The sequence below is a fragment of the Amphiprion ocellaris genome, chromosome 24, assembly GCF_022539595.1.
Source record: "Amphiprion ocellaris isolate individual 3 ecotype Okinawa chromosome 24, ASM2253959v1, whole genome shotgun sequence".
NCBI lineage: Eukaryota > Metazoa > Chordata > Actinopteri > Pomacentridae > Amphiprion > Amphiprion ocellaris.
In genome coordinates, this window is record NC_072789.1 from 14957930 (window position 1) to 14982269 (window position 24340).

General features: G+C 37.9%; 2 protein-coding genes across 3 annotated transcripts; one reads left to right on the top strand and one right to left on the bottom strand.

The window, feature by feature from the left end:
• The first annotated feature begins 1997 nt into the window (after positions 1-1997).
• On the top strand, positions 1998-10413 carry LOC111563025 (receptor activity-modifying protein 1-like). Of its 2 annotated transcripts, XM_023261900.3 has the most exons (4): positions 1998-2126; positions 2216-2301; positions 4860-4998; positions 9928-10413. In XM_023261900.3, the coding sequence occupies exons 2-4, from the start codon at positions 2247-2249 to the stop codon at positions 10181-10183; spliced, it is 450 nt and encodes a 149-aa protein (XP_023117668.2). In that variant the 5' UTR covers positions 1998-2126; positions 2216-2246; the 3' UTR covers positions 10184-10413. The 2 variants fall into 2 exon arrangements, with proteins under 2 accessions (XP_023117668.2, XP_035800168.2); XM_035944275.2 differs by having other exon boundaries at positions 2015-2301.
• Positions 10414-17421: 7008 nt separating this feature from the next.
• Positions 17422-22723, bottom strand: LOC111563024 (putative methyltransferase DDB_G0268948). Its single transcript, XM_023261899.3, has 6 exons — positions 22553-22723; positions 22186-22346; positions 20550-20763; positions 20351-20454; positions 19503-19640; positions 17422-19023 (listed from the first exon to the last, which is right to left on the bottom strand). Exons 1-6 carry the CDS (start codon positions 22658-22660, stop codon positions 18933-18935), a joined length of 816 nt encoding a protein of 271 aa, XP_023117667.1. The 5' UTR covers positions 22661-22723; the 3' UTR covers positions 17422-18932.
• Positions 22724-24340: the final 1617 nt, after the last annotated feature.

Sequence of the window (24340 nt, forward strand, 5' to 3'; positions counted from 1 at the left end):
CTTTGAGATATCCCAACCAGACCAACGAACAGGAGGTTCATTCAGTGTCCTCTGCTGCTCTCTAGGGGAATTTATGGAGAATTGAAATTTCATTTTGGAGCAGCTCCCATAGATCATAAAGGTGCGGAGGGATATCAAATAACATGTCGGATTATGTTACTGACAAATGTTCATAGCTGTGGAATTTCAAGCCACAAACGCACAAGATCACCTTAAAAGTTAATGATCACTCAAAAAATGTATGTTGGGAATTATACGGAAATTACAACAGGGGTTTGGAGGTTTTTTCATTCTTGTTCCATAGTTCTTTTAGAGTTATTTTGTCATTCTTTGATTGCGAAAACTTCTGCAATAAAGGTTGAAATAGTGAAAACTCTCGTATACAGAGGACACCAGTTCTGATTCATGAAGTTTTATTAAGTCTGTGCTTGTCTTGAGAAACCGAAGAGAATTTGTTGACAATTGTGATCCTATCAGGTTTTGCCGTGCTTTCATTTTTAAAATAAAGTGGAATAGGCCTCAGTCTCTCTTTTATATAGTAAATATTTTTGTACCGCCCCTAAATAGAAGTTTATTGACTGGCAGTGGTAAAATACAATAAAATATCTTTCTCAGGTCATGTACTTTTACTCATTTACAATTTGAAGGCAAATATTGTACTTGGTTCAATTTATTGTTAAGCTTTCATCACTATGCAGGTTCAGAGTATAAAATGTAAATCGACAAATAAATTATTAAGCTACGCAGCAGTATGAAGGAACTGAAAGTCGCTCCAGCTGCAACATTACGATCCAATAACCTAATGTATGTGATCATTCTGTATAGTGAGTATTTTTGCTTCAGGTGCTTCAGGTGTATTTTCATGCCAACGATTTTGTACGTTTATTTAAATACAGACTTTTTTTCTTTCTTGTAACAATGTATTTTTTTACTCTATCGCTGCATTTACTTTTCCCACCAATGGGTAAACCAATCCTTTGGTAATAAAGGAACAATCTCTATATATTTTTTTAGACTGTGCCCCCCTCACCGAAATCAAGAGTGAAGGGAAATAAAGCTCACTGGCTGTCTTAAAAGGGGGAGATACATAGAAATACTTGTTTAAGTCATGGGACACTCAGACACACTGGGTGGCAGCACAATGCAGAGCAGCACTGAGAAAACTAATGAGTATCACTCTGTTCCTATACAAAAGGAAAAAAACATTTTTTAAAATACTATTTCAGACAAACCATTCAATTATAGACATTTACTGAGCTGCGTGAGATTTCCATTGATATGGGTCCTGAATTGTGTCTTTGTACTGTGAAAATGGGCCCCTGTGTGGGTTCAGTGCAGACTTTGAGTGAAGGGCTGCAGTACAATGGTTTGCAGGGGAGAGGGTATTAAAGTAATCCATTACAACTAATAAATAAGTAACGACGAAAACGTGACTCATAGGCTTTCAATTAAAAATTCAGAATGAGCCTGAAGACGTTATCTTGCAGCTGGTCTCTGCAGTGATAATTATTCACATTAGAGATAATACCATTCAAATGATAGATGAGCAATCGTGATGATTATGTATTTAAAGGACTATTCCGTGCAAAATGTGATGTTTGTGTATACCCATACACCATTTGTAGAGCCTGGGGCATTAATATAGTAAAAATAAATAAAAACAGTTAGTAAAACCAGTTGCTGCAGGGGCTCAGTTTTTGGATTCAGAGGCTTCTACTGTGTAATATTTTCTCTGGGCTGTAATATTCCTGCAGCATCCCACAAGGGGGTGGATCTACAATCCGAAGTTTACAACTCGCACAACTGACATTTTATTTGATCCCATATAGCTTACTGTTCCCATAAGCTCTGTTATTTGTGCAACACTGTTGGGCCTTTTTTCCCCGCAGTAATGATTCTCTGGCTCAGTAATGAGTGGCACTAATTTTGGCGCCTGACTTTGTTTTGTCCCCAGTGAGGAGCTCCAAGCAGCCGGACAAGCGGCTCAGATGTCAAGCAGCGTTGCTATGATTAGGGCTGCGGTCAGAGGGAAGGAGGCTGCCACTGTGGAAGGTCAAGGGGCTTTTTAACGCGCAGTGATCTGGCGCCTTCTCAGTGACCGCACACCATCAGTGAGATTCGTGGAGGTATCGTCCTGGAAAAAAAAAACACCAATAAACAGCAGCTTTGGGTACAATACTGGACTAAGAATGCGGCATGTGCTGTTGATCTCCAGGGAGTGAGCGGAGTGCGTCTTGGTGTTCAGCATGGCTCTGGAGAGCGCCACACTCCTAAAAGCGGGGCTTTTGTTGTTGATGGCAGGTTAGTGTATGGTGGTCAAACATGCAGTTCTTCTTAGTGGATGTTTTGGATGTGTATGTATATGTTTGGATAATATGAATGTTTCGGAAACTATAAACGTGTCGAGTTGAGATGAGTTGAGTTTTTTCGGTTTTCGCGTTTAGGCTATAACTCTCTTCATTGAGGTGCACTGTGCATTATAAAAACAACTTTTATTACTGCTGTTAATATGGACGAAGTTTTCTAAAATTTGAAAAATACCCCGCGGGGCTTATTTTAATTTGGAATATAATCCCCTGAATCCTGAGTACTTAACACAGGTCACGTTTTCACTCACTGTGGGCTCATTTCTCACTGCAATATAAAGTCCTGCATGTCTGTGGAAACAACACAATAATGGCTAACAGTAGAGATAACGCAACGATTTTTTAAATTGCACAAATCGTCAAAAAGAAAAAAATAGGAGAAACAAAAGTTGAGATTGGAATCAACTTGTTTTTCAGTTTTTCCAAGCAATCATATTGTTACCAATTGTGAAAAAAAACAGGCGACTACATGCTATAGATATTAAATTACTTAACTTTTTACAACCTCTACAAACTTCACACTATTCTCAGCTCTCGGAAGATGCTTCACCATGTTGAATGTATCTTCCAGCAACATGGCAACCCGCTGCTCTGTGAACCATTTGTGAGCCAGGTGACATTAATTTTATTGAGTACGTTTTATTTTTCTCTGAAACTCTCTCTCTTTGTAGATCATTCCAAAAATATATATTAAAAAAAAAATCACAGAATTGACATGATTGTTGGTTGCAGTTAGGTGACATGACTTCAAGGTTGCATGGGGGAGTGCAGAGGTTTTAGTTTTTTTTTACAGAATTTGATTTTGGCAAATGCTTTATTTTTGGATTTTTTTAATGAGAGGTATAGAATAAAGTCATTTTGATGAACTATTACAGTTTTTAGCTTAAATGTGGTAACTTTCCCAGATGAATTCGCACATCATACATGATTCATTCATGAACCAGCCGAAAGTTGGGAATCTGATGATGCGGTTTGTTTTAATAGTTTCTGGGACATAAAAATGTTATAATTTTGGCCATATTTTAAAAGATAATATGATTTCTCACCATTGGGATTGGGGCCTCAAAGGCTTAACATGACAAAAGTTTCAAACTTGTAGAAATTGACACACAAAATTTGATGATACCATTAAATGACATGTAGGATGTAGCACTTTTTGGATTAATAATCAGGATGTCTTGGTCTCTGCTGCATAAGTCACTTATTTGGATTTTCAAAGTCCAAATTGTTAAAGTCACAAAAATACAGCATGTCAACTACACACATGCAGCTAAGTCCTTCGTGTTTTTCTGTAAAATTCCTCCATGGCTTGAAATCATCCTGCAGCATAGGAATTACAAAATTTGTACAGCAGCAAGTTGCTGTAGTGTGAATGTTCATTTGATTACAAAGAAGGTTTAATGTTGACAAAAAACATGATCTTATATCATGTAGAGAAATTTATTAATGTAAACATGGAGGAATTAAACTGTGTGAGAAGGAATTTAATGCCCTCCCTTCAAGCTTTTAGACTTTTGAAGTGAAAATGACACACAGAATCTGTGATTTCTGCTAGACTAATGGCTGGTTCCTACGCACAAAATATTAACAGATTTGAAAGTAAGTCAACAGAGCACGAACCTTCAGTTACAGTAGAGAGTGATATAGCATCTGTCATGGCTCACCTCAATTTTCCTGGAAAATGGAATGAATGTTGGTTAACAACCAGACAGCTTTCAACGTCAGACTTTCCCACCAGCAGTTGCCAACAGACAGACAGGTGAAACATAACCTCACTCTAACTTTAAGTGGGTGATTAACAAGCTAGTTGGAACTTAATTTTTCCAAAATTAACTTGCATTTGTTGAGTTTTTGGTGTACCGCAAAAGGGTCTCAACCTTTTTTTTCCACATTCTTCCTTCAGTAACATCTCTTTTCAGAACTCCCATGTCAACACATTCAGTCTTCCTTTGAGTGTTTGGGAGCCCAGAGAGCTGGCTGAGACAGAGCAAACATAATGGGCACACAGCTGGCCCTTATCAGGCCGGCACAGACCGAGATCCCCCACGTTTCTCGATCGTAACAACAACCTGTTCATCTCCACGAGGGCATTTTTTTTCGCCAGCTTAAGCCTCCCTCTACTACTGTACTGCTTGGTGATGTTACATTCATTTTGCATCCTGTGGGATGGCTGCGCTCTGCCTCTGCTGTTTACACACAACTCTAAAGTAAACAAATGGGAATCGGTCTGCAAATTTAAAAAAAAATAAAAAAATCTTGATTAAAGTACCAGCCTAATAGGGAAGAAATGGTCCACTAGGAATAACCATTGCCAGGACATGACCTTGTTTATTGCACAAACATACTCCTAATTATGATGAATTAAACGGAGCGGATAACCAATGTGTGCTTTGTAAAATCTGTTTGTGTCTTTACAATGAGGAAAGTTTTGTCTGCTCATTACCTAGTGCAAGCTTTTGTTTCCATTTTTGTCCATTTTTTTTTGCTCTGTAGCTCAAGTCCTTCCATTGGTGTCTGGCTGCAACAGAGGTTTCTATGAGAGGATGATCAGTGATCTCTGCTTAGCTAAGTTCAAATTCGACATGGGAGGACTGGATCCGGGCGTGTGGTGCAGCTGGCCGGACACAACGGAGTAAGTTCAACTACTGGAACATGCAAAAAAGGGAAAAGAGACAAAAAAAATAATAAAAGTAGGGTGGAACATAACACCGCTAAAATCCTCATGTAAAATTTCACTTCTAAGTGGAGGGATTTTACCATCTGAACAGATTGAGTAAGCTTTGTTCTGTTGGGATAACTATGCAAGTAGTTTATTTTCGGCAAACCTGTAATTAAGACATACACAGTGAAGTGATTTTGATGAATCATGATTTTAAGTTTCAGCGGTAGCAATTCAAGGAAAATCAGAAAATGTAAAAAGTTTTTGGCTCTGAAAAAAGAGAGTTGAAAGGGGGTTGAAATATAGGATTCTTATAATAGTACTGACTAAAAACATGTTTGTGTTTAAGATGTTGGCCTCCAGGCATCATCTCAAATGGTTTGTCCCCTCCCTTTCTGTTAAGATTGAAAGTTGGTCCTCTTTTACAGCCCCAAACACACATGTTGTAACTTAAGGTTCCATCTTGGGGTCTATTTTATTTTTGATGCATATGCTCCCTTTAGGCTACATCTTTGGCAAATAAAATTACACACAAATATTTCTGACTCCGTCTTTATTACATCATTTATTACTTCTTTAGACCTCTTAGATCCTCAAAACACTTGCTTTTACCTGTTCCGCGATCAAAGTTATCGTGGGTCGGGGAGATTGTCTTTGCTCCAAAGCTCTGGATTGTGTTTCTCTTTCAATGAAATATTTCTCCGTCATTGACAATCTGAGGAAAAATCTTAAGATATGCATGTTTTCAGTGGCTTTTGGTTGCTCTTAGTGGTCCTAATATTTCATATTTTACATGTATTTTGGAACTGGATCTTTCAAGTTGTCATCCTGTGTTGTCTTGTTTTTTTTTGGGTAGTTTATACTTGTTTTCTTTTGTTTTACAAATAGATACTATAAGCCTACAAGTCTAATTTCTTTCCACATATTTTTGCTGGCTTGTAACATGTACAGCATTTTGGTCAACTCCTTGTGGTTTTGCAAAGTCGCTTTATAAATAAACTTATTCTGATGTAATTTGATAATTTAGTTGTACTTTTTCCAGTAGTATGTAACTTGTGATTAACAATTTTAAAAGTTAATTACATGAGGGCAGCTGTTGAGAGTGTGTGCAAGCATGTAGTCAAAGGTTAATTGAGTCCACCTGCTTTTCCTTTAGTAACATAGAGCTTTCTTATGTTGAGAGTTTAGTGAATCCAGCACTGCCGTCACATCAAATATTTTTTCTGTTCTTCCACTAGCACTAGTGGTTAGTTTAGGAATGATGTTGTTTACCTTCACTGAGGCTGCTTCCGATATGTTGCTCTGAGTTTAGCTCACTCTCTTATTGCATACCCTTCCATACCCAGCCATTACAGCCTCTGTTTTGACTCACCACATCAACTGGTCACGACCGTTTCACTGTATCTGTTATACATTATATTGAGACAGTGTCTCAGTGTTTGGTGGCTTCTTTTCCAAATACTGCCAGATAGGGAATGAGTCAGACAGGAGGATGGAACTAGCTGGGAGGCCCACAGGAGAGACTACTGTCAAAACTATGTGATTTCCCTCCTGGCACACTGTCATCTCTTGGAACACATAATTGGTGGTGGTGATCTTTGTGTGTGCATGTGTCTGAGTGTGCAGTTGTTACTCATAAAATCATCTGCGGAGGCACTTTTAGGATTTGCAGGTGTGTCACAAAACTCACAGCTTGCAATATTGTTTGGCTCCCTGGTGACTTCGCTGGGATTTTTTTCTGAAAAATTCCAATATATAGGCCAGTTTAGTAAGACTGAAAATATACGTCTAAATTGTCTACATTCTAAATCTGAAGTGATAAATCAAATTATTGCCCAATGCAATAAAATAAAGGATATTTCAGCTATAGCCTTCCTTGGTTGGGTATGATTTGATGCTTCCTATAGCTAATCTTTCCTAAATTATAGAGCCCATATTCTATTTTTTCCATTTCTTTTAATAACTTTTTTTGTGCATGCAAAAGATCTGCAAGTAATGTCCAAGCCAAAGGGATCTATTCTCTCTTACAGAAAATTCTGCTCCTTTCCTGCCTCAAATACCCTAATTTGAGGTCCAGGCTTTTCTTCAGTTACTTATTGACATCACAAAGTAACAAATCTGCATAGTACCTGCCTGGTGACCGAAAGGAGCAGCTTCCTCACTCAATTCTGCCATTGTTTCCTTATTTCTGAAATGGCTGCATCTCTCTTTTCAAAGATTTTGGGTTACGTTATACAGCCAGTGTAGCGGTTGCATACCCTCTCTTGCATTGTGTGAGTAATCAAGCACAGAGCATCTTCCCCTTTGGCACCAAATCTGCCGTTTATTTGCAGGAGTTGGTAAAACACACTGACATTATTCTCTCACAGTCGCGCACATGGTAAACTCCAGATAATGCTAAAAACACAAAACTAATTATTCAGCTGAGAGGTTAAACTTAATTAGGATTTTTCTAGCAGAGCTTATACTGGTCATCTTACCACAGCAACTGGACACAGCGACTGAGACCGCAATGTAGGGGCACGCCATATCCGGTCACCGTGGGAACCAGATATGTAATATTAGATAAGTGATGGCAAGTGGAATCAGTAACTCCGCTACACCAGCACTGCCTTATATTTGTTGTTTGTTTGCATAGGAGCTTGGCATTTACATCTATGTTCTCAGCACCTATATTTTACTCACTTGTCAGCACATCTTTTGAAGCGACAGTTTGCAACAGCAAACTGAGTCGCAGATGAGATCCAAACAGTGGTAAACATAGAAATGCCAATTTTAGGTATCAATACATGCTAACCAACTCTGGTTAATGGGTTCCAACTTTGTCAGAGTCCAAACTACATTGTCTGCCAAGGGAAACAGAGAATTGTCTGATTGTTTATGAAACTGAAAGTCTTTTACAGGCATGCATTTAAAACTAGTTTAGATCCACTTTGTTTTGATATGAGATGACTCATGTCCAATAAATATATCAGTTTTAAAGTGACTCATATTACTGGAGCAAGATCAAAAGTTCTCACTAATATTGCAATTCTTATAATGAATGTAAAAACATACTTCTACGTTTATAAAATCAAAATTTAAAAAGCAAATATGTCCCATTATAAGCTGGATTATACATTTGAAGTGTTTTTTTTTTTTTTTTTACTTTTGTCTGAGGTAAAATAATTTTCAAGTGTTTTTCAGTTGACTAGATAACACAGCATCTCAGCCACACTTATCTAAAGCCACGTTTTGCCCACAAGTTTAAGATCTATAACATTCATTCGAGACTGTGATGTTCTTATGGAAGCTAGCTATTTTGCTAATTACACAATTCTTCTAGGAGTAAATAAGCAATCCCCCTAAAGTTGGCTGGAGACAATGACTGGCATGCAAACCTACAAATTTAGTTTGTTAAAGTGATGCACAATGGTCAGACTTTCTTTATAGGCTTCCAGTGACTAGTCTTTATTTCCACATACTGCCTGCTATAAAAATTTAAAAAAAACCTTCCTTGTTGATCTATATAGCATGTGATTGGTAGTTGTATCAGTCTAACAAAAGCAAACAGTTTCTTTTTTTGTTGTTTAAATACTGTATCTTTTGAAGCATTTGTGTGTGTGTGTGTGTGTGTGTGTGTGTGTGTGTGTGTGTGTGTGTGTGTGTGTGTGTGTGTGTGTGTGTGTGTGTTGTGCGTTTGTGTGAGTGTGTTTAAAGAATTTAGATTTAATTGCCAAAATCTGACTGTTAAAATCTTGTATTATAGAATTCATCAATCCCCATATCTGTGTGTTTATTAAGGCAAGTGCTTGTGCATCACTCAGTGTGGGTGTCAATGTGTCTGCAGCTTCCCTCTCAACTGATTTCCTCTCAAATGAGCTTTTTAGCTGTTGAACTTAGGAAAGAGCAGCATAGCAAAATGCATAAAACATTTTCAGATCTGTTGTCTCATCTTGCCTGAGGACCAAAACATTTTTAGTATTGGAATATGTGAGTAAGTCCTAACCTTAACCCAAAGGGAGTCCAGATAAAAACCACAGCTACAAGCATAAGTCTTAAAGTATTACTCATCCTTTCCTCTGAACTTAATCCTAATCCTCAGTTTTAGAGCTGGAAGAGCATTTGGCAATGACAACTGAAACATTAAGGTGAAGATGGAAAGCATTTGAAATACAATACACACAGACATTTGCACAAATACAGACATGCAACACTACTAGATACCAGTTGAGGAATTCACGCTTTTATCCAAAGTGACTTACGCTCAAGAAATTCATACAGCAACATTTGCAGTAATATTTTGCTAGGTTTTATAGGAGGTACTTGCACTATATCATAATTTAATTTGTCTTTTTATATTCACATATAGTCTAGGCTTGATTATCAGTCATTCAAAATGGGTACTTCTTCATTAGTTTTCAAAATAAATAAAACACACAAAGTAAATTACAAATGGAGTTAATGAAAGTTGGGCATACTTTTAAGGTACTGGATTTTCTAACTACTTGTCCACTTGGCTTCCAGTAATGCGATTAAGCACAGTGGCCATTTGGAATACAATCTATCCTGGTATGGTGCAATGCTGAACCGAGGCCACTACTCTGTTGGTATGCATCTCCATTTCTCCTGCCCTCTCCTACCTAGCAGTTATATTTAGCTGCGTTAAGCCCACTGGTAACTCTAGACAGTCCTTTGCCTTTTTAGTTCTTTCCTATCAGCAGGAATAGAATATAAATAGGAAGAGTGGAAATTGTTGTTTTTAAGTTCATCAGGAAGATATGGGCTCTTAACTTAATAGCATCAATTGTTTCTCTCCCTCTTCTCTCTCCCTTTTATTGTCTCCCTTTTAAGTTTGGTTCCGTTTTACTCAATGAATTTATTAGATATGTTGATTTGTCTGTGCATTATCGCCCTCTGCAGGATCTACGAGGGTCTGACAAACTGCACTTACCAGGTGGCCATGAGGATGGATTGCTTCTGGCCCAATCAAATAGTCGACCAATTCTTCATGCAGATTCACCAAACCTACTTCCAAGATTGCGCTCTGACCGGCCGGCTCCTCCATGACCCACCGATCAGTGTCCTCGCCCCGTTCATCGCAGTGCCAGTACTGGTCACCCTGCTCATGACTGCTTTGGTAGTGTGGAGGAGTAAACGCACAGAGGGAGTGCTTTAAGGTCATTGAGGTGCTGGATTTAGCCACAGACATTGATCATATATATGGACACATGGAAAGAATGTTTTTTGTGTTCCATGTGAAGCTGTATGCTCTTGTACTTTTTGTCTTGAAATCAAATTATTCACATATTAATATGATAGGCGAAGTGAAAAATTGCATGTCATTAAATATGTTTGACTGCAGGAGACAGTAATATAAAATAAATGTCCTATTTGGTATAAAAAATAGATTTTTTCCATGCAATTGTTTTTGATGGATAACATCAATATTAAAGCTACAAGCAGCGTTGGTCGGGTCCTCGCATCCGAGCAGCCCAGCTGTCCCATGCATATCCACCAGGGGGCGCTGCAACTGAGAGTGTATATCGGCCTGTGGATGTGATTGTGGACTCTGATCACACAGGTAAAATTTGAGGCGGATTGGAGCATGTACAGGCCAGTTACACAGCACTTCCTGTTTCATGGCAGGAAATCTAAAATGGCCGCCAGGTGGCGCATAGATGTGATCAAGGCCTGACTGTGATCACACATGTCAAGTTTGAGGCAGATTGGAGCATGTACATGCTAGTTAAACGACACTTCCTGTTTCATGGCAGGAAATCCAAAATGGCCCCCAGGTGACGCCATCACTTTCACTGTATATTGGTCTATGAAACTCATCAGGGCTGGACCCTGATCACACATGTAGTTTGAGGCAGATTGGAGGATGTAAAGGCTAGTTATACAACACTTCCTGTTTCATGGCGAGAGATCCAAAATGGCCGCATTCCGCTGGTCACTATGGCCATGCCCTCAGCCTTTTGCAGAGTATTTTGATAATCTTTGATCACCGATCACTGGTGTCCATCCTGACCAAATCTGAGCTCTCTCGTGGTTAAGCTGTTTGAGTTAATAGCTTTTGAAAATGTGCAAAAATGACAAAATTGTCCAAAATATGACTCATATTCAAAATGGCCGCATTCCGTGGCTCGCCATTTCCACGCCCTCAGACTTTTGTGGAGCGTTTTGATAAGTTTTAATCACCCATGACTGGAGTACATCTAGGCCAAATTTCAGCTCTGTCTGTCTTACCCTGTTTGAGTTTATAGATTTTGAAAAATGTCCAAAAATGACAAAAAATTGTCCAAAATGACTCAGAACTCAAAATGGCCGACTTCCTGTTGGAGTATGGGTAATGATGCAAGAGGCTTTTTTTGTTCGTCTTGATGAGTTACATATGTGTACTGAATTTCAGAATTCGAGTTCAACTCTGTCCGGGGGCTGAATTTTCTTAGTTTTCTAGGGGGCGCTATTGAGCCATTTTGGCACGCACGCATGCCATTCCCCTAAAATATCAAATTTTTCGCCAGTCCTGGTGTGTGTGGCGATTTTCATGCGTTTTCGTGTATGTTTAGGGCGTCAAAAAGGCTGATTTCCCAGCCGATGAAAAAAAAAATTCCATGGGTTTCAATAGGTTCCCGAACCTAAAAAGGGAGATTTAAATTTAATTTTAATTGTATTTTTGAGATTGAATTTGGTCATCAGGGGGGTGGGACAAGAGAAAAATGTCATTTTAGGGGAAACTCCAGCCTTGTTTTTTGTTTTAAAACTATTCTTTTCTTCTTCTTCTTTTTTTTTTTTTTAAGATATGGTCTCAGGACAAGAACATTTACACAGCAACTGCATGTTTTAGTATTTTGCACATGGATTATTTGAAATTTGGGACGTAAAATGTCCTCCAAATCTGGAACGACCCTTTAAAACCGCTGAAAAAAGACACAAAACAAGACAAATAAACCACGAGCCGGAGAACGTGGAATGTTATAGATATATACTTTATTAATTCTCTCTGATAAAATAAAATTACAAAATAATTTCAACCTTAAACGGCACTTTCCTCGTTGATAATTATTTAACGTGTCGATAATACATAGATCATAATTGTCATGACGAATGGGAAGAATACTAGAGTTTAATGACAATCATAATAATGTAAGATATCAATCAATCAATCAATCTTTATTGGTCATTGCACATTTTCATATACAACGAAATTTCATTTGAGCTGCCCTGCCAATAACAGCTCCGGCTGCTGCGCAGTGCTGCGCGCACCTTTCTTGAAGAAAAAAAGAAAAAGGACATGTTGGGATCTGGGTAGGGATAGCAGAGGGTAAAAGAAAAAAAAAGGCTCGTTGTACCAAATGAAACCTCCAATGTTGGGAAATTCAATTTGAGAAGGAACCTAAAAAAACAAACCCGCAAACAGGCAAAGCATGACGTTAGACAAGGATAGTTGGGATAAGGATGTGGGGTGGTGGAGGGGGGAGCACTGCACAGTTAGCCAGATGCTGTGCAGCAAATTACTGCGCACGGATACCTGACCCCTGTGTATAGTGAGGAAAGCTTGTGGAGGCGGGGGGGTGAGATATGGGAATGTGTGTGCGAATGTGTAGCTCAGTCCTCAGTTCATGAGTCCGATGTGTGTGTATGCGTGTAGCCCATCTTCTTCCGTCTCAGACCTCCGGTGTCTCAGTTCGCGAGGGTGGGAGCGCGATAACACAGCAAGGTTGCTATGGAGACGTCCTCGGTTGGCCCGGTCCAAAAGTCAACAGGTGTCCTTGGGAAGGTGGGGGGGGGGTTTAGGAGAGCTATCTCTTGGCCATGAAACTTCCAGAGGAGTTTGTTATTGTTCCAGGGGCGCCAGAATGTAATCAGTTTGGGCGGGAGAGAAGTAATTTCACCTTCCCCCTACTGCTCTCAACAATTTTAGACCTCAGCTGTAGCGATTCTCACCCTGATGGCTTCCAATCTGCGACTCAAATCAACAGTCACACCAAGCAAATTGTTCATCTTACGATTGAGTTCGTCATACCGAGAATCGGCAGCCGTGATCCGTTCGTTTGCATAGACCAGCAGAGTTTGGACGTCGTTTCTGTCTGCGGTCTTCCTGATTTTCCAGAAGCTCAGGCCAGTGAACAAGCCAATTATCAGCAGGCCTGTCATCATAAATCCGAATATATAAACATCTTCCACATCCTCCACGGATAGGGGTGCCAGGCACATGATCCCCTTCCACTTCCCCCAGGCGTCGATCACGTAACCAGAGGCAAAACTCCCATCCGGGCAGGTAGGCTCCCCTAGGCCTGTGCTCTTTGTGGCGACAATCTTGTCAGTTGCGTTGAGAGACCAGTTAATCAATTCCATGATCGGTGTTTCGAAGGTCCAGTGCCAAGTGATCGCTCCAAGTCAGACAGACGAGACGAGACGAAGAAATGCAGCAAGCAGGGAGACATGAGGGTAGGGAGGAACAGAGATAGCGGAGCAAGGAAAAGTGCGACCCCCTCCTACGAGAGCTGAGAGCAAAGAGCAGCTCTAACTGCGTTTAATCGTAATGGTAGAAAAAGACTAAGCAATACAAAGCTAGAGTTTCGTTAACAGCATTTACTGTACAATATTCCAAGCATATGTAATTCAATATTCCGGCCACAGCGTGTCGCTATAAGACAGTTTTCATTTACTGTCACACTTCAAGCCGACGGTATCACCTCAACGTAAAACATGTTGCTGTTAGCACCAGAGCTAACGGTAGCTACGAGTCATGCTAACGGCTAACAGTGTAGCCATCCCATAATAGACCACTTTCCTAGACAATGCTTGAGTAACAGAAAGTCTCAAAATGTTGAATAAAATCGCTATAATTGCACTTAGATTTGCAGTAATCTGTGAATGCAGCAGACAGATGAAAAATGCAGATAAATAGAAATGAAACATTTTTGTGGTTTAAGTTTTTACTCCGTGGAGGCTCTGCCTCCTTGGAGGAGGAATAACCTAAACAACAAAAATATCTCTTTTAATAACTTCATTATAAACTTTTTGTTTATAAAAAAATTACATAAATAAAAATTGATATTCTTATAAAAAGAACCATCAAAATTAGACCATTTATCAGACCCAGAAAAGATGAAAACAGAATGAATCTGTGGATTTTCAACTTTCTGAAGCCCCTTGAACTACTTATGATTTTATGTGCCATACAGTGGAAAAAACAACTAAATTCAGGCTTTAAGTCATCAAAATCACTTTTTTCTATATGTCCCATTTTCCTTTTTTAAAATAAATTTTAAATTATAAACACGTATATGTCTATTCATTGATTCAACTGTCAACCACAATTTTATTTGAATTGAAAAACTTCACTTACTGTGTCAAATATTGCTATTTGACAGAACTGCAATTATTGTGATTAATTAATTACAATGCCTGTAATTAATTCGATTAAATTTTTTAATCACGTCCCGCCACTAGTCAAGATATTAAAATTCTTCAAAAGAATGAAGCATGAAGGTTCCACCCAAAATCCATCCTCCTGAGACTCTACGAGCAGTGAAAAGACGGCAGCGTTAGGGATAACTATTGAATCCATGGCAACCATCACAGCAACCATCAGGAAATACCAAATGCAGCCAGCAGAAATGAGTTAAAGCGAGATCTACAAGGAAATTTCTCTCTTACATTTTTGGTTAAACCCATAAAATCAATACCTGACGATGCATTGTACTGATGTCAATCAAATATTGGCCTAGTTTGCCTAATGATATAACAACAATTTTGGCTAGCAGTTGTAATTATTTAGTGTGTAGAAGCACAACAATAAAGGAATTTCCATTTATATGAACAAAAGATAAGTTGGTGCCAGAGAACGTAACTCTTGGAAACTACTGAATACATGGCAACCATCATGGCAACCATCATAGCAACCAGAGAATGTAAACATCGGTCACAATGGAGCAGAAAATACCAAACAGGTCATTTACAGTGAGATCTACGAGTAAATATTCTTCTTACAGTAATTATTCCGTGTGTAAAAGCACAAAATTACGAACAAATATTTGCTTATTGTGGTTATGTTTAGGAAAAAGAGTGACACTGAATGAAATTTACAATCTTTATCTTGCTAATTAGTGAATTAAAGAATGTTAATGCATCAGGAAGAAAGCCTCCTGGGGTCCCCTGCCCAGAGATCCTCAGGCAGAAGAAGAAGAAGAAGAAGAAGAAGAGATGATGAGGATGTACCATCAGCAGATAGGGGAGATGGATGACATCAAGAACAATTGATTAGAAAAAGAAGATGCTCCTGAGATTGTCCATCATACAGTAACAAGATGTAGGATGAGATAGCAAACACTGAGAGGCAAAACCAAGGGATTGTAGAGGAACGTCTGTGGTGAGTTTGGACTAGAAGCCACCAAACTGAATGCTCCATCGAAAGTGGATGAGACCAACAGAACTAAGATCCTGTTAGACTTTAAGTTCCAGATCCAGAAGTACCAGGAGCTGAAGTAGCAGCTGGAGCAGATGTGGAAGGTGAAGTCTACAGTGGTACTAGGAGCATTAGGGGCTGTAACCTTCTGAACCACTTTCATAGACTTGTTTTGTTTTCATGTGAAGTTTACTTTCAGCTTGAATTAGTTTCAGTCTTCTGTTCCGCATTCTTTATTCTATTCAATTTCAGTTTTAATAAACATACTTAATTCAACACAAATTCAAATTATGTGATTGAAATTAAAATTTTAAAACAGAATTCTTTAAGTGGAGCAATACAACTTCAATTCATGATTTAAATTATTTTAAAAAAATACATGATTATTCAAGTTAAACTGCAAAATAAATGATTCAGATTCCATTTTTATTGGATTGTAATAATAATTATTATTGAAGTTTAACCATATGAATTCAAATTATGATTCAAATTAGATTTTTTCATAAAATTATTTAAGTGAATGCAAATTCAAATTATCCGTGTCAAAACTTACTTGAAAAAATATATAATTATCTAAGTTAAATAATGCAAAATTAAATTGTGATTCAAATTCTATTTTTATTGCAATAATTACTCAAGTTAAACTGTGCAGATTTAAATTATGATTCCAGATCTATTTTTAATACAAGCGGTCAAAGTTAAACAGTGCAAAATAGGAATTATTTGATGAGGAAACTAAAAGAGAAAATGTGTAAAATAACAGTGAATCATTTTGAGTTTTGTCCAGTTTTTTAGGGTTAATATGTGAGTTGATGTGTTTTTTAAATGTGATTTTTCTTGATATTTTCTGCATTTTAGCAAAACTGTTAAAATCTGTGAAATAAGAGCAATTTGTATTAAAAATTACACCAAAACATTTAAAAAAATGTAAAATTAATGTTTTTATTTCAAACATTCAGTACAATCTAAAAAAAAATAAATAAATAATGCTTTGGCTACACAACAAGAAAACTGTTTTTAGTTTACAACAACTTCTGGTGAAGTTATCTTCAACCAAATAATTTCCACATTATTTAAAAAGGAGTTTTATGTGTTATATGTAAAAAAAAAATTACCACAGTTATTAACAGAAGTTTTCAAGTTTTGATGATGAAACATTGGACATCTAAAGTAAAAAATCTAGTTTAATGATTTAAATAAACTCTTTAAGGTTACAACCATTATTTTAAAGGTGCTCTGGTGACATAATAATCATGATAACTTCGTGGTGCTCGGACCCTAATAATTCCTAGGGTTTCAATAGGGTCTTCACACCACTTCGTGGTGCTCGGACCCTAATTCCTTGCATTCCAATAGGGTCTTCGCACCATTCGGTGCTCGGACCCTAATAATAATAAACCCACGGGTTTCAATAGGGTCTTCGTACCATTCGGTGCTCGGACCCTAATAATAATAATTCCTTGCATTTCAATAGGGTCTTTGCACCATTCGGTGCTCGGACCCTAATAAACCCACAGGTTTCAATAGGGTCTTCGCACCATTCGGTGCTCGGACCCTAATAATAATAATAAACCCTTGCATTTCAATAGGGTCTTCGCACCGTTGGTGCTCGGACCCTAACAATAATAATAATAATAATAATAATAATAAACCCTTGCATTTCAATAGGGTCTTCGCACCGTTGGTGCTCAGACCCTAACAATAATTCCTAGGATTTCAATAGATTCCTCGCACCACTTTGTGGTGCGAGGACCCTAATGAAAATGTCAAGGTAATAAAGTTCTTTGAGATTCAGGGGACTTGGAGGCCATACATGTTAATTACCATCTGTTCTCATGGCCCTAAACAATCTGTGCCCACATAGCAGTAGAGAGGAAGACACTCAAGGAAACACAGATGACTAGATGAATGATTCTTACAAGTTCAGAAGGGAGGTGAAGACAGGGAGATAGGGAGACAAGAAAATGGTGAAAAGATGAGAGAAAAAGGGAGCTGCACAAAGATGAACATGGTATTTTATTTAAAATTATGATTGAATCCTATTATTTTACACAAAATACCAAAGTTTTGGATATGAATAGCAAGAAATTAAAAAGCAGTTGAAAGTCTGTTCAAATAAATCAAATATCCCTGATGAAATCAACAACAACAATATCCGTGAGAGACTAGTGGCTTGCTTTAATTGCAGTTGGACACTGACATTTATAAATTGTTAGACCTGGTACGTTCAATTAAATGAAGATTAAGATGTTTAGTTGTGCATGAGTCTGACAGTAGAATTCAGCTGGGCTCTCATCCATCAGTTTATGACAGAGCTTCATCTAGTGTTCATTCTGTTCATAAACTTAATTAATTTGACTTCATTCCATCTTTGTTTCACATTTACATAAGAGGTCTTGAAGTTCTTTTTGACCGAGCTTGTCAAAACCAGAAAACAAAAACTAAAGAAATAAAATTAGGACTGAGAGCATTCTGTGTACTGGACCTTTGGGTGACTGGTGGCACCCTTGTTCGCAACTGCTATTTTTAAAAAAATTTTTTTTTTTTTAAATATTGGAGTGATTGTCACAGTTGTCAAAACTTCCATTCATCAGTTAGAGACTCTTAGCAAAAGTGAAATTCCAATATTTCTTGCAAATCCTTTGAAAAGTTACTTAGTTGCCTTTACTACCACTATTCAACTACTGTCATTCTGAGCTCAAGACACAAAAAGGTGATTAAGCATTTAGGTGGCTACCCTTAATGTCTGAAACACTTTACATTCATATGAAAGAAACACTTGGGTCATTCGATGGCAAATCATCAAAATTCCATCACAATTTCTGCTTGACCTTCTCTGACTGGCTTTAAAATTTTACATAAAAAATATATATAAAAAATGGATCTTTATGACGATATTATTAACATGTTAACTTGATATGTCACATATTGTCTGTCGACTTTCAGCACACTTTTTCACACACACTGAAATTTGAGGCAATGCTTAAACAACAGTATCCCAGGAACTATTAAAGATAAAAGCTTACAATTTTCACTGCTATTTATCAGCATTGCATTGATTGTGAAACTGCAATTTTGGACAAGTAGTAAGAAGCAATAATGAAAAGTCTCATTTTTGAGGACACATTAACAAAAAACGTTGATGATGCAGAAAATAACTAATCATGTTTTCTCAACCATGTATTTTGTGGCATGGAATGTTACAAAACAAACATGTAAATATATATTGTGTTGTACCTTTGTATTCCCATTTTATTGCCTTCTTTTATTAACATTTGTTGTTTTACGTGTCATTGTGTTTTACTGGGTTTGCTACTTTAATTGTATAGCACTTTGGTTGAACTTGTACTGTTTTTAAATGCACCAAATTAATTTGCTTTTGATTTTCTAAGAAAGTACATCCTCTAGGAATTTCATTTATTTATTTTTATCGTTTTTTGTGAGAGTGAATTCTACAAAGGGCCATAACGGGACATTGGCTGCTTTAAGGTGGCAAAAAACAAAAGAACTATGAAGGTTTGAATGCCAGAAAGTAGAAATAGTTGACAACCATCGTAACTTCTGTGTCAGGAGAAGATACCTTCATGATAGACATCAACCTGCAATGAAAGAGACAGAATGGTAATTGGGTGTACTGATGATGAAATCAAACTCAGTGGAATTATTAGTGGAGCAAAGACCAAAGAAGAAAACACAGGTCAAAATCTTTCAAGAGATAGAGAGTACAAGTATGTATATTCCTAAACTGTAAATTGTCCTCCATGTGAAAGTTATGGCTTAGCACTTGTCTCCTCATATATTGTGCATGGAGGGCTATTCTGTCCTGTCACTGGCAGGGGAATTAATGGTGGCTATATTATCAAAGCAGTAAAAGCTCAACAGTTAAGCTTAGTCAAGAAATATTTGGATTTTCTGATTAATACCCAAGACTGTGACAATATTCAGAGATAAAAATTTTCTAACAGTTTTTGGTAATGATAAATTAATTTAGGGCAGAGATGAGGAGATCATTGCTCAGTGCCAGGTGAAAGGAGGGTAAAGATTAGACTCATGGATGAGCTGAAGGTTAATATCTCACTTGTTGCTGATGTCATTAGAGAGACGTTCAGCTCCAGCAGGGTCCTTTTGCTTCATTTTCTGGTAGCTGGAGAAGGTCTCCACCATGCAAACATATCCATTCAATGGCAGGGTCCTTCTTACCTGCAGACGGTCAGTCCTGCACACATTTGTATGGGCTCACTGGATGTATGCTAATAAATGAGTCTTCCTAAGTGCTTCAGTAGAAGGTGACTGGAATTCTTTTTTGGTTCTGAAAGAATTTTCATTTCTCAAGATGTTTCCTCAGTACCAACAAATACTTGAACTATATATAGACTGTGACTTAACTTGTGTCTGGTTGTTTTATCATCAGGGTGATGCAGTTTTTGTCAAACGCAACTGCTCTGTTCACAAGCCTATGATGCAATACAGGAGTTCAGGTCCTCAGTACAAGACCACCTGCATCTGAAGAATAACGGATGCTGGGCGTTAACAAGCTGGACAGAAATGACAGATAGTTTAAGGGTGGATTGAAGGAAGTTATCAATGTTTAACTGTAACAGCATACTCTAAACAGAGGAGGGTGGTCTATGACACATTTACTAGGTATTTAAAATGTAGGTCTGAGGTGCCTCGCCAGGCAGTTTCACAACCATTCTCATTTTGTCTTATTTCTTGTTAGTTTGGGGTCACTAACAAACCTGAAACATGTTTAAGAACCAAAAACAAATGACATTACCTTCTACTGAATGACTGAGAATCTACATAGACATATGTAATTAAAAAAAAAAAAATTATCTATGTGTTATATGTGAAAGCTGCTAATTAGTACCAAATACTCTTTCAATTATGCACATAAAATCGAACTCAGCATCAGTCAGCACATACCACTCCTTGTCTGGATAAGAGCAGGACTCAAACATATCAGCATAGAGCTTCTGAGAGCTTGGTCCCAGATAGGGATCTCGGAACGGAAGCAGGGCATTGTAGAACTAATGAAAAAAGAAATGTTGGATTTTTTTCTAATCAATATACACAAATACTGAATATTAAATGTGATAATGAGGTTTTGATGTTTGGGACAGACCTCTTTACAGACATCAGTGAGAGCTTTGGAGATATCCCTGTACTCCAGTTCCATATCCAAGGTGTAGCTCAGGAGGGCCATGCAGCCTCCAGGCCTCAGCACCCTATCAGCCTCCTGGAGGAACCGCGGGCGATCGAACCAGTGGGCTGCTGTCATGGCCGTCACAAGGTCCACCTCTCCAGATGCAAACGGTAGTTCTTCTGCTGGACACTGTCTGAGGTTGAGGTGGTTGGAGCGGTGTCAGAGGTATGGAAAAGGGAGGAATAAAAAGGGTTAAAGCCAATGGAGATATACTGCAGAGAGTTTGGCAAACAGTGTGGATAAATAGGGGAAAGTTAGAAATACCAAAACATATTAATATTAAAATTTAAAAGTAGCTTACAGTAGGACTTTTGTGACTAATATGAATAGCAGTATAATAAATTAAGAGGGAAGTTAATTTGCTGTTCTTATTTGAATTAAGTTGCATACTTACAAGATTAATATCATAATACCGATAATTGCATTTACCTTGCAGGTCTCCAAGAACACTGCAACCATTTTTTTGTTTGTTTTTTGTTTCTTATCCCATAGTTGTGTGGTTTGCTACTGTGAACTTGTAACATAATTTTTAACCACAGGAATTCAAACTCTTGTTTGGTGCTGCAGACAGTACCAGACAATAGTAAAGTAAAGTAAATTAGTAGTAAAGTAGTGTAATATTTTCTGGGTGCAATATACTAAAAGTAAGAGATGATATAATTATGGCAAATGCTATTAAAACTGAAGAGTCAAGACATGTATGAACTACATAATGATGAAGGTTCTAGTAATCACTGACGTTTTGATGGTATTGTGTGTGTGTCACACATGCAGCTGGAAGATCATAAAGTAAAACATGTATTATTGGTGTAAAGACAAATCATGCTTTTCAGAAAACGATATATGGTTAACTCAAAACAATGGTGTAAACCTAAGCAATAAAACTCAAAAGAGGTGTATCAGAAACATAGCAATACACAATGGTGTAAGATGCATGAAATGTGTCACAAAATGATAACCTAATAAGTGCACAGGAGACTGAAGCAAAAGTTTGAACATGTCTGGGCTTGTTCTCTGTATAATGTCTTCTGTAGGCAGTGATCTAGGGGTGAAATATGATAACCTTACATCATGAGTAGAATAGTGTCAAAATTGTCACTCCTATCATACGTTCTATAGGTGTGGAAAAATGACCAAATCTCACAGTATAAGAGATAGTGCACAACTCAGCATCTTTGGTTTATCTTGGGGGTGTTAATCACTGCTAAAAACTACGCCTGGATTTTTGTCAACAATAAATCTTGCTGCTGAGTTCTCTTGGTAATTTTTTTGAAGATCTTTAACATTTAAACTCTGGCCCTTGATTTATGGCTTAGATTACACTTCATAGGGGGTGACTGATAAAACCAATTCTCACAGTTCTGTGAACAATAGTCAAAAATTAGTTTGAAAAGTGCATTTGGAACAATGGCAACCAGAAAGTGTCCCAAAAGGATTGTGGCAGTTAAATTGGGCCTTAAAAAAACACAATGACCATATGAAGTCCTTTGATAAGGCTGAATTGCAACCTTTGCCTGACGAAATAACCTTGATGACACTTTTTCTACCCCCTCACCTGTATGAAACATTTGGAGGGTTGCTATTGGCTGATGCCATCTCTAGCTGGGCTGGGCTGATATCTGTTCCAACCACCTTGGTGAAGTACGGAGCCAAAAGCTTTGTCCCTTGCCCTGAACCGCAGCCCACATCCAAGGCAAGGCTGAACTGTTTTGGTGTCTGAAAGCGTTTCAGAGACAAGTTTTCTGCTTTAATGAATGCAGGAGGAAACTGTTCAGTGCTTTTAGCATTTAGTGAAAATTACTGGCTGAATGGTAAAGCAGCTTAATGTAACAGGATTTAGAAGTAATAGGCTACTCCACCAGCAAAAAAAAAAAAGTACATGTATGTTGCAGGATATTAAAATGCTAAACATGCACACATACCTTTTTATCCATAGAGCTCATAATCTTGCTGATCAGTTCTTGCGGTGTTACTCTGAACTGCCAGTAAGCAGCTGCATGATCTTTACCCTCAAAGGCACGTACAGCCATATTTCTGCACCAGACTGTTAGTTCCTCCAACCTGCCTGTCTGACCAAATATTATGACTCTGCACTGTGAACTTGCCCTTAGTTCACTTATAAGTTACACATTAACTATCAGGGCTAAAATGGTCCAGCTCCGTAGTCCGAAAAACACTACTGCATGCAATTAAACAATGGTAAAAGCACTGTACCTTCAGTTGACATAGACAGAGAGTGCAAACATTATTTTTGTGGTTTAGCTCTCTCCTATCCTTAACATTTCCAAAAGCAGTTTTTGCTGGTCAGACTTTATGAGTTTTTTTTTTTAAATACGTCACATGATGTTAAGGAGGTGACATGTATAACTCAGATAACAAAAAACTTAAGAAGTTTTAGAACAACCTAGTTTTCCAGTTTTTTATTGGAAATAATGCATGTTAATGTCTCATTGTACTCTGAAATGAAAGCATAGAACAAATAAACAAATTAAGTCCAAAAAAAAATCTATTTAGAAATCAAGATGTATTCAAAACTTTTGACTCATCAAAGTAGCCACCTTTGGGAGATGTAACAGATGAACACGTACACATTTGTGGCATTCTTTCCACAATGGAAATCAAATATTCTTTACAAAGGAAGGAAAGACTTTTATTAAATCAGAAAACTAAAACAACACATAAATGGAGAACTGAACTGGAGGAAACAAAACTAAACCAAACCACTACTAACAAACACTATGAATTCAAAAATGGAAGATCACTAAACTGACTTAACAAAACTAAGCTAAGGAAGGATACTTACAAGATGGGGGGGAACTGACAACAGAAGGGGCAGGGAAGCAGGCTGAGGAAATCTGGGGCGAACAGAGATGAGACCAGAGCAACTGGCTGGAGACATAAGCAGGGCTAGCGAGAATCCGAAAGAAGACGGAATCCAAGTGAGGGAAATCAAGAGGAGGGGAAAACAGAGGCCATGTGGGAATAGAGTCCATGAAGGCATGTGGGTCGATGATCCGGCAAGGAGTGAATGAAAGCACAGGGCTTAAATAGCAGGAGGTGAAGTAGAGAACAGGTGAAAAGAGTGAAGTAATTACTGCAGCTGATGTGCATTACTGCAATCAGCAAGGTGCAGCCAGGTGAGTGAAACAAGGGAGACAGACAGATGTAGAGACCAACAGACAAACAGAGGGAGCCAGAGGGACAAGACAAGGAGAGAGAGACAACAGGGAGAGAGATGAGAAAATGAGTGAGAAAAATACAAAAGAGACAGATGACAAAGACAGGAAAGAGGGAAAAAGGAAGAAAAATTGATAATGCGCGAAGGGTATATTTAAACATAGCACATAACATACGCCCCAGCTTTTGATGACGACGACAAATTATTGCTCCTTTCTCCAAAAATAGAATGCACTTGCTTGTACTTGCATGCAAAAATCAGCAGATGGCAGTACATCTACAGATATATGATGCTGAATGCTTGAAAGTACTTGAAAGGAAGCTTAAATATTGCTGAATATGGAAGCTTGGAAAGCAAGTCCCATTATCTTCTTCACACACTAATATGCAGCATCAGCCATGACTGAAAAAGGATTCAGAGAAAACAAATGTGCCGCTAAAAGCTCTGATCAAGATGACAAAATATACCTGCTACAACAGCACTTTGACTGTGATAGAGTAATAAAACTCGGTAAATCTTACATTTCGGTTCC